The 16,599-nt window shown below is 29.8% G+C and overlaps 1 protein-coding gene across 1 annotated transcript; it reads right to left on the reverse strand.

The window, feature by feature from the left end:
• Positions 1 to 1,694: 1,694 nt before the first annotated feature.
• Positions 1,695 to 6,277, reverse strand: LOC136209789 (ribosome-inactivating protein gelonin-like). The gene is made up of 2 exons (XM_066001372.1): positions 6,264 to 6,277; positions 1,695 to 2,762 (listed from the first exon to the last, which is right to left on the reverse strand). Exon 2 carries the CDS (start codon positions 2,733 to 2,735, stop codon positions 1,854 to 1,856), a length of 882 nt encoding a protein of 293 aa, XP_065857444.1. The 5' UTR covers positions 2,736 to 2,762; positions 6,264 to 6,277; the 3' UTR covers positions 1,695 to 1,853.
• Between the last annotated feature and the right edge of the window lie 10,322 nt (positions 6,278 to 16,599).

Raw genomic sequence — 16,599 nt, forward strand, 5'->3', positions numbered from 1 at the left:
CTATCTCTGTTTTCAGAAGACTGTGTTCATATTCACGGAGGTTTAGTGGTTCGTATTCTATCTCTTACAATAAATTGTCTTGTCCGTACGTTTTTATGAATGATTTCCTCTTTTATGAATTTTTGCTTACGGTTGCGTGTGGGTGTTGTTATTCTATGAAATTTTTAACTGAGAACGCAGGTTTGTGGCTGTCCGTTTGGGGTTCCTATCAAAATAGGAAGGATGAAGATGACCTCCTACATGGGTTTGCTAAGTGTGGTTTTAAATATATTATTTTCTCTAGTTGGTTCTGTTCGGTAGGAGGAGTCAACGGGTTCTGAATCTGATTCTTTTGGTAGAAAGAATCGTTTCAGACGTAGACTTTGAGCAGGTTTTTAATCTAATTTTTCGGTAGCGATAGTCGTTTCAGACTTAGACTTGGAGTAAGTTTTGAATAAGAGCCTTTTGAGACTTGGATGTTTAAATTGGTTTCAATTTGATAAAATTGATAAAAATGGATTCATTGTTGTGTTAGACGTTTAAATCAGTTCGTTGGTAAAAATGATTCAAGTGATATTAAGACGTACGATGATTTTGAATTAGGTTTGTTCGGTAGAACGAGCAGTTTAGATTTAAAATTTTGGTTTTTATTAAAGGGACGTTTGGACTTGAATTGAATTCGTATGGTAAAAAGAATCGTTTGGACCTTAAGTTGAATTGGTTCGAGAATTGTCTGCCGAGTAAAATAAGTTCAGTTAATCACTTGAAAAATAGGAAGTACTATAAATAAACAAAATTAATTACATAGTACAAAATTATGTGGATATATATGTATACACACATATATCGGTGAACATAAATATATGAGAATTTGTAGTTAAATATATACCGTGAATAATTTAAATCGAAAGATTAATTGCATTTATAATTTTATCAATTGATTTAAGTTATGGAGATTTCACTAGAAATAAATGTATAGTTTACTTTAAAATTGTTAGAACTACGTGGCTTTGATTCCCGATTTAAAGATTGCAAGATGACTCGGGATACGTAGGAAGCTTGATAGAATTATCGAATCCAAGCCAAATAATTAAATAAACTTTGGGTAGTCCAAATAATTTTTATTCTATTACTATTAGAAGTTCGTTATCCTTTTCACCGTTCATATCCGATCTCGTTTAGGGTCAGGTGTGACATGTCATACTTTATATATAGGTTTATTTGTGACTTTTGGATTTCGTTTAGTGTTTTTTCATCTTCTTGTAACTCATACTTTTTTTTATTACTTTAATTAATTGGCTAATAATTGACAATAAATAATGTGTTAATATAGTACTAATGTAGAGATAGTGAAAGTTCATTAACTCATTTATTTTTATTTTTTTTAAAACAAAACTCATTTATTATTTTTGCTCCTACGATGCCAACTAAGCCAAAATGGCTCTAAAACACTTCTTGTAAATTCTCTCTACTTCCGCTATTATATATAAACACTTTTTGTAGATTCTCTCTACTTCCGCTATTATATACAGTATAAATATGTTATCATTATTGTTTTTCTGATATTAAAATAAAGTTTTTCACTCCTATCGCCATCAATAATACTAAAGAAAACAAAAATATCACACATGTAGCAAAATATTAGGATTTTATCAACCATACAATTGCAGAAAATAAAAATATCCAAATAAATATTAATTATTTAATATTACATACTTGAAATATTAATTATTATTCATAATAAATAATTGGTAACTACCTTCCGATTAGCGACGAACAGTCATAAATCCGTCGCAATTTCAATACATATCCATAAATTAAATGGATGTCCTTTATTCATACATAGTTGATAGAAATTAAAGCTGCATCAATCTTTAAAGAGCTGCCGGAAGTTGTTCCCGGAGAAGATCTCCAGCTCCGACAGAATTGTTGTGATTCCCAAATATTTGAGGCCCGTTATAGTGCAACAATCCCATATCAGATTTAACTTCGGCAACAGTGGACACTGTCCTAGGTGTAAAATCTTCATTTTGCAATTGAACCGGAGTTCTAAATCTTCCATCTGCTCCGGCGGTCTGAACTTGTAGGGATATCGCATCCCACGAATTCTGATAGCTAATAACAACACCTTTTGGTCTAAATGCATCGTTAATATTAGCCTCGATTGCTCTCTGAAGAACTTTGAATCTCGCAGCTTCTGAAACAACTTGTATAAGAACTAAAACACTTTCACGAATACTAGTGGTCACAACACCATTAAATAGTCGGAGATTATTGATTGCATTCCTCATCGGAGTCATAATTCCTAATGGAATTTTCGTTCTATCTCCTAAACTCGTATAATGAGTATCAAGTCCTTGTACTCTCACTTTCGTCGTTCCATCAAAAAGTCCACTGTTGGCTGCTTCAATATTCGTCGGAGAATCTTTGAAGAAGAAAGAGCGACCATCGTTGGTTTTGTAGCCAATAAAATAAGCATTCTCCATGTTTAATGCCATTGTGATTGTTTCACCTGCATTTGCGCCAGTCAACTGAACCAGAAGATACCGATTCTGGTTTGTAATGGTGGATGGTCTCCGAGTTACCAGAATATTGTTGTTCGTAGTTCTGCTTGATAATTCTCGTCGAAGAGAGGTCATGAACATTTGGTAGCTTCCAACGCTCGCGCCATTCGACGTGTAAGGGATAGTCGTGAAACTGGAAGCCGTTACAATACTGAAACATAACCATGTTGCAAACACAATCCACGCTTCCATCTTTTCAACTTAATTACTTTTCTTCTCCTGTTGAAAATTTATAATTAGACAGAAAATTAGTGACGGAATTTAGAGATGGAAAATTATTATCGAAATTTAGCGACAGACGAACGTTCGTGGAAAAGGGTAAAGTTGATCCAGTATTTAATAGACTATTGAATCATTTTGTACTACAGACACAAAATTAAACTTCTCAATAACATTAGTTGCAAAATATCAAAGATAAGAATAAATTTTTTAGGGTTAATTTCAAATAAAACCATACGGTTTCACGTTTTTGCAAATCGGTATCTATGGTTCTTTTTGTTACAAAACAATCCCCGTGGTTGACAAAACTTTCATTTTTGTTGACTACTTCAAAATTTGGCAGAAAAAATTGAAGAATTAAATTTGTTTAATATCATATTTAGTGTGGAACCACATTTTTTATTTTTCAAATTGGAGTTTTCTCTCTCTAGAGATGAACTTTATCTCTCATAAAAAACAACTAAATGACCTCAAACCTAAAAAACTGAAGAATTAAAGTTGTCTAAAATATTATTTAATTCTTGAAATTTTTTATTTTGAAGTCTTTATCGGCCAAATTTGATAAAGTCAAACCAAAATAAAAATCTGTAAAAACGTGAAATTACGGGGGTTTTATATGAAATTAAGGTGGGAAGTTAAGATAATAAAAGTTATTCTTCACCCTTAGTTATCAGTTTAACCTTTTAGTTCAATTGGTTCATTAACACGGTATCATAACCTTTTAAACTATGTAATCAAGAGTGCAAATCTTAAAGATAAAAAAATAATACACTGATAAATAATTTATTAGTCCTTATAAATAAGTAATACAGTTTTAGTCCTTATATTTTAATAATACAATATTTAATTCTTAACTTTTGCTTTATTCAACAGTTTAGTATCTTATAGAGATACCTAACTTGTTTAATAATTCAAATATCTGAGGGACTAAACTATTGAATAGAACAAAAGGTAAGGACTAAACATTGTATTATTAAAATATAAGAACTAAACAATATATTAAATAAAAATATAGGGACTAATAAATTATTTACCTAAAAATATATAATACTACTAATTTCTTTCAAAAATAATTATATATATATATATATATATATATATATATATAAGGGAGGGATCAAGTGAGAACCTCCTCTTAGGTGAGGACACTTTCTTAGGTGAGAACCACTAAAACTACGTAGTTTTGAGTCTAAAAATTAAACAAAAAAACGCTACTGCCATGGGGGTTCGAACCTTGGACCATTTATTTACACTCCAAATTACTTACCACTAAGCCAATTACTTTCCTTGTGTAATATGTGCCTCGCTGATTAATATACCATCGCACTGTAGCTTTCATTGTTTAATATTTGACACATGCACTTATTAATATTGATTAAATATGCATAATAATGAATTATTAATAGAAAAAAAATGTGCATAATAATGAATTATTAATAGAAAAAATTCAAGAACATGTTCCAATTTCTTATTTATTTAATTCCTTTATATTTTGTAATTTATGTTATATAAGAAAATATATTTTTTTAAACATACGTTATAACATATAATTTAACTTTTTTTTTTTGAAACAACATATATTTTAACTTTTAAAACGCGAACTATGAAGTTTAGAACGTACGATATATTTTTTAGAACATACGTTATGTTTTTTAGAACATGTGTTATGTTTTTTCGAACATGAGTTATAAATTATATTTTTGGAAAAAATGAAAAAACGATCCAAATATCTACTGATTTTTTTAGAACATTATACTTAATTTTTGGAACACAAACTACAAACTTTAGAACATACGTTATGTTTTTTAGAACATGTGTTATGTTTTTTCGAACATGAGTTATAAATTATATTTTTGGAACAAATGAAAAAACAATCCAGATATCTACTGATTTTTTTAGAACATTATACTTAATTTTTGGAGCACAAACTATAAACTTTAGAACATACGTTATGTTATTTAGAATATGAGTTATAAATTATATTATAGAACAAATGCAAAAATGGTCCATATATTTACTGTTTTTTTAAACAACAATTGTTTTCCTTATCCATTATGGAGCGCGCTGATTAATATACCATTATCCATGTAGCTTCTATTGTTTAATATTAGACATATGCACTTATTAAATATCGATTAAATGTGCATAATAATAAATTATTAATAGAAAAAAAAGAAATGTGCATAATAACGAATTATTAATAGAACAAAAAAATCCAAAAACATGCTTCAATTTTTTATTTATTTAATCCTCTATATTTTTTTAATTTATGTTTTTAAATGTTAAGGACGGAATTCTAAATAATGTTACATAATTCTAAACTTTATAATTTATGTTCTCCAAATTAAGTATAATGTTTAAAAAAATCAGTAAATATCTCGATCATTTTTGCATTTGTTCTATAATATAATTTATAACTCATGTTCGAAAAAACGTAACGCATGTTCTAAAAAACATAACACATGTTCTAAAGTTTATAGTTTATGTTCCAAAAATTAAGTATAATGTTTAAAAAAAATCAGTAGATATCTGGATCATTTTTTCATTTGTTCTATAATATAATTTATAACTCATGTTCGAAAAAACATAACACATGTTCTAAAAAAACATGACGTGTGTTCTAAAAAATATATCGTACGTTCTAAACTTTATAGTTCGTGTTTGTTCTATAATATAATTTATAACTCATGTTCGAAAAAACATAACGTATATTTTCTTATATAACATAAATTACAAAAATATAGAGGAATTAAATAAAAAATTAGAGCATGTTCTTGTATTTTTTTCTATTAATAATTCATTATTATGCATATTTCTTTTTTTTCTATTAATAATTCATTATTATGCATATTTCTTTTTTTTTCTATTAATAATTCATTATTATGCATATTTAATCGATATTAATAAGTGCATGCGTCAAATATTAAACAATATTTAGAACATCGTCCTTAACATTTTAAAACATAAATTACAAAAATATGGAGAAATTAAATAAATAAGAAATTAGAGCATGTTCTTGGATTTTTTTTCTATTAATAATTAATTATTATGCACGTTTCTTTTTTTTCTATTAATAATTCATTATAATGCACATTTAATCGATATTAATAAGTGCATGCGTCAAATATTAAACAATAGAAGCTAGAAGTGCAGTGGTATATTAATCAGCGCGTGACATAACACACCAGAAAAGTAATTAACTCAGTGGTAAGTAATAAGGTTTGTAAACAAAGGGTCCAAGGTTCAAACCCCCATTGCAGCAGCATTTTTTTTTTTTAATTTTTAGACTCAAAACTATGTAGTTTTAGGTGGTTCTCACCTAAGCAAGTGTCCTCACCTAAAAAAGGGTTCTCACAAGAGCCCTCCTCTATATCTATATATATATATATATATATATATATATATATATATATATATATATATTTTGATGAAATGAAACTATAATATTGAAATAAGAAAAAAAAATGGTGTGAAGAATAGAGAGGTTTTGATATTACTTACAAGTGAGCAAATTGAGCAAACGAGGAAAGATATGATTTTTTTAGAGTTTCATATCTATTCCTTTTATAGAGGAAAAAAAAGGTAAATTACACTAAGCCTACTGAACTTTATACATTTTTACGGTATGATCACTGAACTTCAAAACATAACATAAAATTACTCAACTTGAAAGTTTCTAACATTATGGCTACTAAACTTTATACTTTTTTAACATTGGTGACCACTGAACTTTAACTAACTCCTCAAAATAACCGTTAACGACCTCAAAATGAAAATATTCAAGAATTAAAGTTGTTCAGAACGATATTTACCATGAAACTACATCTTTTATTTTCCAAAACCACCCTTTTTGAAGTTTTATCTCTCTAAAAATTCACTTTCTCTCCTAACCAAACAACACCTAAATAACCTCAAAACAAAATTTTTGAAGAATTAAAGTTCCTTAGAACATCATTAAATCTTCGAATTTTTTATTTTGAGACCGTCAACGGTCATTTTGAGGCGTTGAGTTGCCACAAGTGTTAAAAAGTGTAAAGTTCAGTGGTCATACCGTTAAGAATTGAAGTTAAGTGACCACAATGTTAAAATATGTAATGTTAAATGGCTATGGGTGTAATTTACCATGTTAAATGGAAAAGTCAAATTTAGCCGATAACGACTTCAAAATGAAAATTTTCAAGAATTAAAGCTGTTTAATATATCATATTTACTATGGAACCACATTTTTTATTTTTCAAAATCATCATTTCTGGAAATTTCTCTCTCTGAACATCAACTTTCTCTCTCATAAAAAAACCCCAATGACCTTAAACCTAAAAAGTTGAAGAATTAAAGTTGCTTAAAATATAATCTAATTCTCGAAAAAATTCATTTTGAGGTCGTTATCGGCCAAATTTAGTAAAGATAACCCGAATGAAAATTTTGCAAACCGCATGGTTTGATTTGTAACAAAAAAAAAAACTACAGGTATCAATTTGTAAAAACTTATAACCCTAAAATATTTATATTTAGTGGGAGTAAATTAAATGGCACGTGTTATTTAACTTATTTTGATTGGGAAGTGTACAGATAAATTTATATAAAATTTGTATCTTGCTAGAAATACTATATCAAATAATTTGTGGTCCATACTCCAATAAACGAAGATGATTTGTATATATAAAAACATGATAATTATTATTAATTGAATATATTTATTCAGTGAAATAACAAATTCTAATGCATATACTTTTATGTGAATTGCAATCGATAACAATTTATTTCTCGATAGAATTTATTGGATAAAAAAGAGAGATACGGTCCACAAGTACTAAAGAGCTCACTCAAAAATAAAACATCAAATAGATAAATAATTATATAATTTTAAAAGTTTATTAAGCAATTGAAGTTATTGAATATAATTAGATAAAAATATGAGATTATTAAATGCAAATTTATATGCAATTGGATAATTTAATACCAGATAAGAATAGAAAATCATTTGGAATTATTTAAAGTTCATGAGACGTGAACCAAATACGTAAGACCACAAATGATTAAACCAAAAAATATTATTAACCAATAAATGTTTCTTGATATTTGAGTGAAATTAATTAGATATTGGGACTAAACTAATTTTTTTTAATAAAGGACTAAACTAATTAGTTATGGTGATAAAAATTCATGATCCACAATAATGTTTTAGTCTATTTGTCACTTAGCTAACAATAAAAACAAGGCTTAATATATCATCGGTTCTTTGAATTTATCTGTAAAAATAGATTGGTATTTTAAATTTTGTAAGTGTTTCATCAGTTCCTTAAACTTGATTATTTCGTATCACAAACTTTATGAACTTGCCCATAAAAGTATATTAGCTTCCTGAACTTTATAAGTGTCTTGTCAACTCTGTAAACTTGCTTATTCCGTAACAACTAAATACAAAAACTATAAAACTAAGGCCTAATACACAAATAACCATCTGAACTTGTCCAAATGTTGCAACTGCACCCCCCCGCGATCAAATTTGTCCAATTGTAAAACATAACCCTCAAACTTATCTAATTGTAAAACATAACTTCAAATTGCTGACATGGACTGCAATCGAAGAAACATATGAAATACAAAAGTTGCAACGCTCGTGGAGTGTGATAATCAGATCTTTGGCGTGATACGAATCCGGGGAAACGTTTTTACGGTTGCTTCAAGTACGGGGTAAAAAAATTTTCCATTTAGGGTTATGTTTTACAATTGGACAAGTTTAAGGGGTGAGTTGTTATAATTGAAAGTTGGAGGGGGCAGTTGCAACATTTGGACAAGTTCAAGGGGTTATTTGTGTATTAGGCCTAAAACTAATTCTCAATCCGTATCCATTCGATCTCTCAAACCTGCAACACTAACTTATAATAGGTTGAAAGGTAGAAGCAGAGAAAAAATTACCTCTCGAATAGATGAATATGTATTTTTAGAATTTAGGTTTAATAGGTTTTGTATTTAGTTATTATGGAATAAGCAAGTTCAACTTCAAGGAGATAGTAAGAAATTTATAAAGTTCAAAGAGCTAATATACTTTTATGGACAAGTTCATAGAGTTTATGATATGAAATAATCAAGTTTAATGAGCTAGTTAGACACTTGTAAAGTTTAATGAGGCAAGTTCATTTAACAGGTGAGATATTAGAAACAAAATTTTTTTTGAGTAAATTACACCCATAGCTATTGAACTTTGCTCATTTTAACATTGTAGCTACTGAACTTCAATTCTTAACGGTATGACCATTAAACTTTATGCTTTTTAACACCGGTGACCACTCAACTTTAACCAAGTCCTCAAAATGACCGTTAACGACCTTAAAATGAAAATATTCAAGAATTAAAGTTGTTCAGAACGATATTTACCATGAAACCGCATTTTTTATTTTCCAAAATCACCTTTTTTGGATCTTTCTCTCTCTAAAAATTCACTTCTCTCTCTTAATCAAACAACACCTAAATAACCTCAAAACGAAAATTTTCAAGAATTAAAGTTTCTTAGAATATTATTAACTCTTCGAATTTTTTATTTCCAGACTGTCAGTGGTCGTTTTGAGACGTTGAGTGACCACCGGTGTTAAAAAGTGTAAAGTTCAGTGGCCACAATGTTAAGAATTGAAGTTTAGTGGCTATGATGTTAAATGAGTAAAGATCAGTGGCCATAGGTGTAATTTACCCAAAAAAAATTATGGTTCATGCATATGCATATTCAATTTGCCCAATTTGATCAATTTGCACGTGTACAGGTGGTAATGGCCACTTTGGCTGTATTCAAATATTGTCTTTATTTATGCATTATCCATATCAAACAAAATTATTAGTAGCCAAGTCTATAAAAAAAAATTTAAAATGAAAATAAAATTGAGAGGTTAAATGCACCATTGATGATTGAAATTATATGGTTTTTTTGAAAATCGTAAGTCAACTTCAATTTGTTCCAATAACATTATTTAACTTTGAAGTTTATCTCAATTAAGTCATTTTGGTGATTTTGGTTATTAAAAAGTATCAGAATGATGACATAGCTGATACGTTAATATGAGTCAACTAAGATCTCTAATCGAAATGACACATTATATCCACCACGTGTCATGTGGCTATCACATTTGGGTTATTTTTATGGAAAAAAACAGATTTTAGTTTTTTTCATAAAACAATCGACACGTGACTATCACATTTCGTTTCGAGCAGAGATTTGAGTTGGTTCATATTGACGGGTCACCCATGTCGTTATTTCGATGCCTTTTAACCGCTAAAATCGGTGGAGTAATCTAATTGAGACAAAACTCATAGTTGAGTGATTTTATTGAGACAAATTGAAGTTGGGTGACCATTTTGAGACAACCATGTACGTTCAGTGATCTATATTGCATTTAACCCAAAAACAGAGAAAAATGATGCAAAAATGCTCATAACGTTAATAAGCATGAACAATTTTACTCAAATATTCAAAATGGTGCAATTTTAACCCTAACGTTGGTAAATTGGATTAATTTCATCTATTATTATAAAACATATAGATATTTTATTTTTTATTTTACACTGTAATTGTATATCTGTTAGTTCTAGAAAATATTTCACTTTTTTTATAAAATTGTAGATTAATATTTTTAAATTCAACTAAATATTTGATTTTTATTGTCACAAAATACAATATAACTTTTTAATAACTTTTTTAAAACAAAAAATTCACGTTTATCATATGTTTGTGATCTGTTGAAATAAGTGATAAAATAACGCATATGTGAAATTAACATGATAAAATTCATAACCGAGAATACAGTTTGATGAATTATTTCTCAAATTGACCAAACTTACCAATGTTAAAAGTAAATTTGTTCTTTACTGCGAGTGTTAGAGATAAAATTGTATGATTTTAGATGTTAAAAATAAAATTACTCTTGACTGTCAATATTGGAGGTATTTTTACATCTTATCTTAAAACATATTACTGTCAAAGAAATACATAGAAAATCCAATGTCTCCTATAGTTTGTATATCAATTAAGGACTTTATGGAAATACCATATATTAGTTTTTGGGAGATCAATATTATTACTACATTGGACTGTAATCGAGCCGAGTGAAATCGAACTTTTGCCTGCTCATTTCATTAAAAAATTAACGAGTTTGAGCACAACTTCAACATCTTGTTCATGAGCTGCTCGCGAGTATCTCGTTAATTTTATTTATGAACTTCGCTCACGATTACTTATATTTATTTGAAATTTCTTTAACACAAAACTACATAGTTTAGGAACCTACAATGGTAAAGTTTACACAAAACTACATTGTTTTACATTTTCCCTTTGTAGAAATATTATTATTTAAAAAAATCGAACCAAGCTTGATTACGAGCGCGTTCATGATTATTATACTCGAAGTTGTTCATGAACTTGTTCATTACCTATAACTGAGTACGTTCGCGAGCTTTCAAGTTGAGTTTTGTCGTGCTCAAGTTTGACTGGTTTATAAAACGAGCCAAACGATGAGTTGCTCGATTCATTTATAGCCTTATCTCTTAGGCATTGATCTTGCTCTTTATCCGGATCATAGCCCCTAATTCGCATGGAATCTAGACCATCCCTCGAAGAAACTTTGTCCGCATGTTGAATGTCCGGTTGTTGCACATTTTCTTGGTCTCTTATAGACTCTAGTACATTAGACCAGAGATCTTAATTGAGGTTCGGTATATGACATCTCGTATGGAATTATCATATTCCCATTTCTCGAGTGGATCCTCCAACAATATCCAACTTAGATTTATCTTAGAGGCTCACAAGATAATTTAAAAGCGTAGTACATATCCAATCCCCTCTATGTTGTCTAAAAACTTCAATTGGCCATGCACTTCAAAATGTTACAACTAATCTCCTCAACTTGCTTATTTAGAATAAGTAACCTCTTAAATGCCCACATGACAATGAAGAAATTTATTATTTGGTAGTGTTTCGCCTTTTTTGGAATTGGATTGAGCGTGCCAATAATTGTGTAGAAAAATTACAAAATTATGAAATCTGAAATCTCACCTCCAATCAAAGATTATTGTGAATAGTTTATAGGACGAAAAAGTTTAAAAGTTCGCAATTAAATCTACGGGATTAAGATTAATTGAAGGAAACGATACCGAATTGAAATTGAAGGAAATGCTTGAAATCTTGAAATTGAGATTGAAATCGAATGATTACATATGAATTGAAAATGTGAAACTAAGAATTGAAAAGAAAGATTGAAGAACGAAGGATAGAAAATTGAAAGAAACTTACAAAATTGAGCCTGATTGTTGTAGATATTTTTTCTGAGATTGTTGAGTCCTTTTTTCTGCTGCCAAAACCTGTATTTATGCTGTAAAAATATACAAAAAACCTCCCAGTAAGAAAGTTTCACATTTCAGCAAGTTCCAATAAGTTCCGTAACTATTTTCCTCCACTAACTATTTTTGCTGCTGAATTATGTTTTTCTACTGTAGAAAATATGAAGAAACTTCCCAGTAAGAAAGTTCCACGTTTTAGCAAGAAAATTCTGCAACTGCCAGACATGGTTATTCCAAAATAGTCGCTCAACTTCAATTTGTCTCAATAAAATCACTTAACTTTGAGTTTTGTCTCAATTAGGTCACTATGACGATTTCAGTGATTAAAAAACATCGGAATGATGACATAAGTGATACATCAATATGAAACAACTCATATTTCTAACTGAAATGATACATAATATCCACATATGCGCCACATAGCTATCACATGTCGATTATTTTTATGAAAAAAAATAAATTTTAGTTTTTTTTTAGAAAAATACCCGACATATGGCTGTCACATTTTGTTTCGGTCAAAGATTTGAGTTAACTCATGTTGACGTGTCACCCATGTCATTATTTCGATGCGTTTTAACCACTAAAATCGACGGAGTGACCTAGTTGAGACAAAAAAAAGTTGAGTGATTTTATTGAGATAAATTAAAGTTGAGTGACCATTTTAAGACAACCATATAAGTTCAGTGACTAATAATAATGCATTTAACCCATCTTATTATTGTTGAATTGAAATAATAATCCAAAGGCCTAACCCATTCCCAACCCCTTAGACTTGTAACTTTTTTCATTTAGCCACCTAAACTTAGAGTGTTCCCATTTAGCCACTTAAACTCAACAAATGAGACACCTTTAGCCCTTATAAGCCTACATGGCACTTAAGTGTCACTTGTTGTCTTTCCAAACATTAGGAGACACATAGGATATTAAATTTCTATTCCTCTAGGCTGTATAACGGTAAAATTTCACCACTTAAAGTATCACGGAAACCCTCAAATCCGGGAAGATTGTTTTATGGATGTTCAAATTATGGGGTTAGTTGTTTAATAACTTAATTGGTTACGATGAATTAACAACTGCATTTGACGAATTACTAATTTTTTAAATTTTGATTTGGAAAAAGAGGCCAAAAGAGTTACAATTTTTGAATTTAAATGGCTAAATAGGAAGACCTAAAGTAAAAGTGGCTAAATGAAAAAAAATTACAAGTTTAAGGGGCTGGAAAGGGATTAGGTCTAATCCAAATGGTTACAAATCTGTTTTGGTACAGCTTATTGCAACCTACATTGGTACTTAAAAGCAACACGTTAGACTTCATATAATATAAACACATTATGCGTTTTATCTACTATATCATCATGCTCAAGAGCGGACCCACACAATGGCTGGGAGGGGCTTGCTCTCTACCAGTGTTGTAAAAGTCGTTAGGCGCTAGTCGGACGGACAAGACCTCCAAAGATTGATGGATTTGTATTTTTCTATTTTTTAGATTTATATTAAATAAATATTACATAAACACATTTAAAATATAAATTATACTATCTAAATATAATAATAATAAATATTATATGATAGAAAAATATAAATATTTATTTTAAATAAATAATAAAATAGTTATTAGTTAATACTAATTACTTGTATTATTTTTTATTAATTGTAATTTATAAATTGGGCCGATTTTAACCCAGTTCAGCCGATTTTAACATGTTTCAGCCGATTTTTTCTGCCTAACCCGACTTGTCCGACTTAACCCGATTTGAACCGCCTAGGCGGAAGAAAATCGGGCTCCCGAATGATGCCGACCAGTTATGTAAAATCGGTCGGTGTTGTAAAAATCACCGATATATCGGCCGATTAGTCGCCGACTTGACCGATTTTTATAACACTGCTCTCTACCCAGCCTAAAAATGTATTTTAGTACGATGGGTGAAAGATTTTGATCCCAACTTCCCCCTAGCCAACAACAACTCCTTTTAAAATTTTGATCTCCATGTAACTTTATTTTACGTTCGCTCGTAATCTTGATGAACCAAGTTGACCAAATTTGTTGCTATGATCTTAGATTTCCTTATTCCTATTGATACAACAACAACAACAACAACAAAGCCTTAGTCCCGAAATGATTCGGGGTCGGCTAACATGAACCATCATATAAAACTGTGAAAGAAAGTCGTGTCAGCGACACAAATTCGCTCCCTCCACTCCGTCCTATCCACTACCATATTTTCCTCAATTCCCAGTAAACTCATATCACTCTCAATCACCCTCCTCCAATTTTTCTTAGGTCTTACCCTACCCCTCACTACTACATCCCTATTGATACCTTCATTAAATTAATGTTGGATTGAGTAATTAAAAGTTACAAGCGGCTTAGACTAGAGATCTCAAATTTACATCTTAGTGTGCACTTGTCCATAAAAGTAGATTGGCTCCCTGAATTTTACAAGTATCTCAACAGCTCCTTAAACTTGCTTATTTCGTATCACCAGCTCCCTAAACTTGTCTATAAAAGTAGATTAGCTCCCTGAACTATGCAAGTGTCTCACTAACTCCTTAAACTTACTTATTCTGTAACAACTAAATATAAAAACTTATTAAACCTAAATTCTAAAAATACGTCTTCATCTATTCGAGAGATAATTTTTTCTCTTCTCCTACCTTTCAACCTATTATAAGAGTTAGTATTGCAGGTTTGAGGTGAGGATCGAGAGTTAGTATTATGGTTTTTGTATTTAGTTGTTACAGAATAAGCAAGTTTGGGGAGTTGGTGAGACACTTGCAAAGTTCAGAGAGCCAATCTACTATTTTGGACAAGTTAAAAGAGCTGGTGATTTATTAGGCCTTTGGTTTTATATCCTTTGATAAGTAAGGATGACAACGGGTAAGGTACGTTTGAGAGAATTTATGTACAAAATCGCATAATTTCAATCCCAAGTTTATCAAATGGTGCAATTAAAAGTTTCAGTAATAAAAATTGACACATTTAACAACATAATTTCACCCAACAAGGTAATGAGTTACGCAAAACACTTCCAGGTGTTGATTGGAAAGAGGGATGGAATTGTGCATGTGGTTCTATTGTTCGTTTAGTGTATAATCTTGAAGAGGTGTTGCCTAGTGCAAACTTTTCATGTCTAGAGTTTTCTTACTGTGAGAATAGTAATAAAATTGAACATTGAGCTTAAATTAATACCATCATTTTGAACTGTTGATATAACTATGCTGACATTTTTCTAATTGCACATAGCAATAATTAGCTCATACCTAGAATCGTGTAAGCCACATTCTCGAGTATAATATAAAGACTGAGATAATACATGTTTTCCATTTAATATATTGATACATGTTTTATTCTATAGGTATAAAAAATTGAAATGATACAAGTGTTCCATTTAATATATTGATTCATGTTTTATTGTCAAAATCAAATTTGGTTACACAATAATTTCAATCCTCTAATAATATGCTTTCTAGGTTTTGCAACAAATCAAAACTAACTTCACCCCACCTTACCTCATATTGATCTCTTGCTTTTGCTTTGAAATCTTTTATAGCCACTTCACCATCTTCTGTTTCTGCTTTGTAAAAACGAGAGTGCATCCCTTTGCTTATATATCTGTCATTGTGAAAATTGTTACTGACAGACATATTAGCAAAAGGATGCACTCTCATGTTTATAAAGTAGAGACTGAAGAGTGTGGAGTGGCTATAAAAGATTTCAAAGCAAAAGCAAGAGATCAATACAAGGTGAAGTGAGGTGCACTTAGTCTTGTTTTTTTTTACAAAACCTAGAAAACATATGATTAGAGGATTTTTGCAGGAGATGACACCGGCGGTGGCGGAGACTATGTGTTTGTTTTGAGAAAGATAAGAGAGAAAGGAAGAAAATGAATTATAATTGATGAATTTTCACCAACTAACTCTTTGCATTTCTTGAGGTAGACAAGTGCCCTATCTTTTAAGCCGACAGTTCCAAGTAAAAGTCAATCCAATGAGATGTCAGGTTGGTTCTCTATATCTTCCAAACGTTTCTCCACACCACTAAGATCATCTCTTGCAGAACAAGAAGTCATGCACATTCTATAGCTGTAATTCTCAGGGGAAATATCAAATCTTGCTATTCATCCACTCAGAAACATGCAGGCTCCCACAATGCAATTCCACAATACTAAAAAAAAAGAAATGCAGAACAAAAACAAAATTTGTTGGAGATAAAAGAAGAATATACAAAATCAAAAAAAAAAGATGAAGCTTTTCTTAATTTTATTTCTTTTTAATTCATGCTTCTTCACTTTTAGCTTATACAAGATAAGCTATTTATAGTACATGAAAATGTAACTATTACAAACCTAATAAATAAATTTAATGACTCTTAATTACTAATTAAGAATTTAACTTAACATCACATAACTTTTTATAAGTTATTCTAAAGTAACTTAAGTAACTCCAATAGTTACAAGTTAACTTAATTTTGTTAACAATCAAAATAAAGACTATTAATTATAAATTTATTATT

The sequence above is a fragment of the Euphorbia lathyris genome, chromosome 10 (assembly GCF_963576675.1).
Source record: "Euphorbia lathyris chromosome 10, ddEupLath1.1, whole genome shotgun sequence".
NCBI lineage: Eukaryota > Viridiplantae > Streptophyta > Magnoliopsida > Malpighiales > Euphorbiaceae > Euphorbia > Euphorbia lathyris.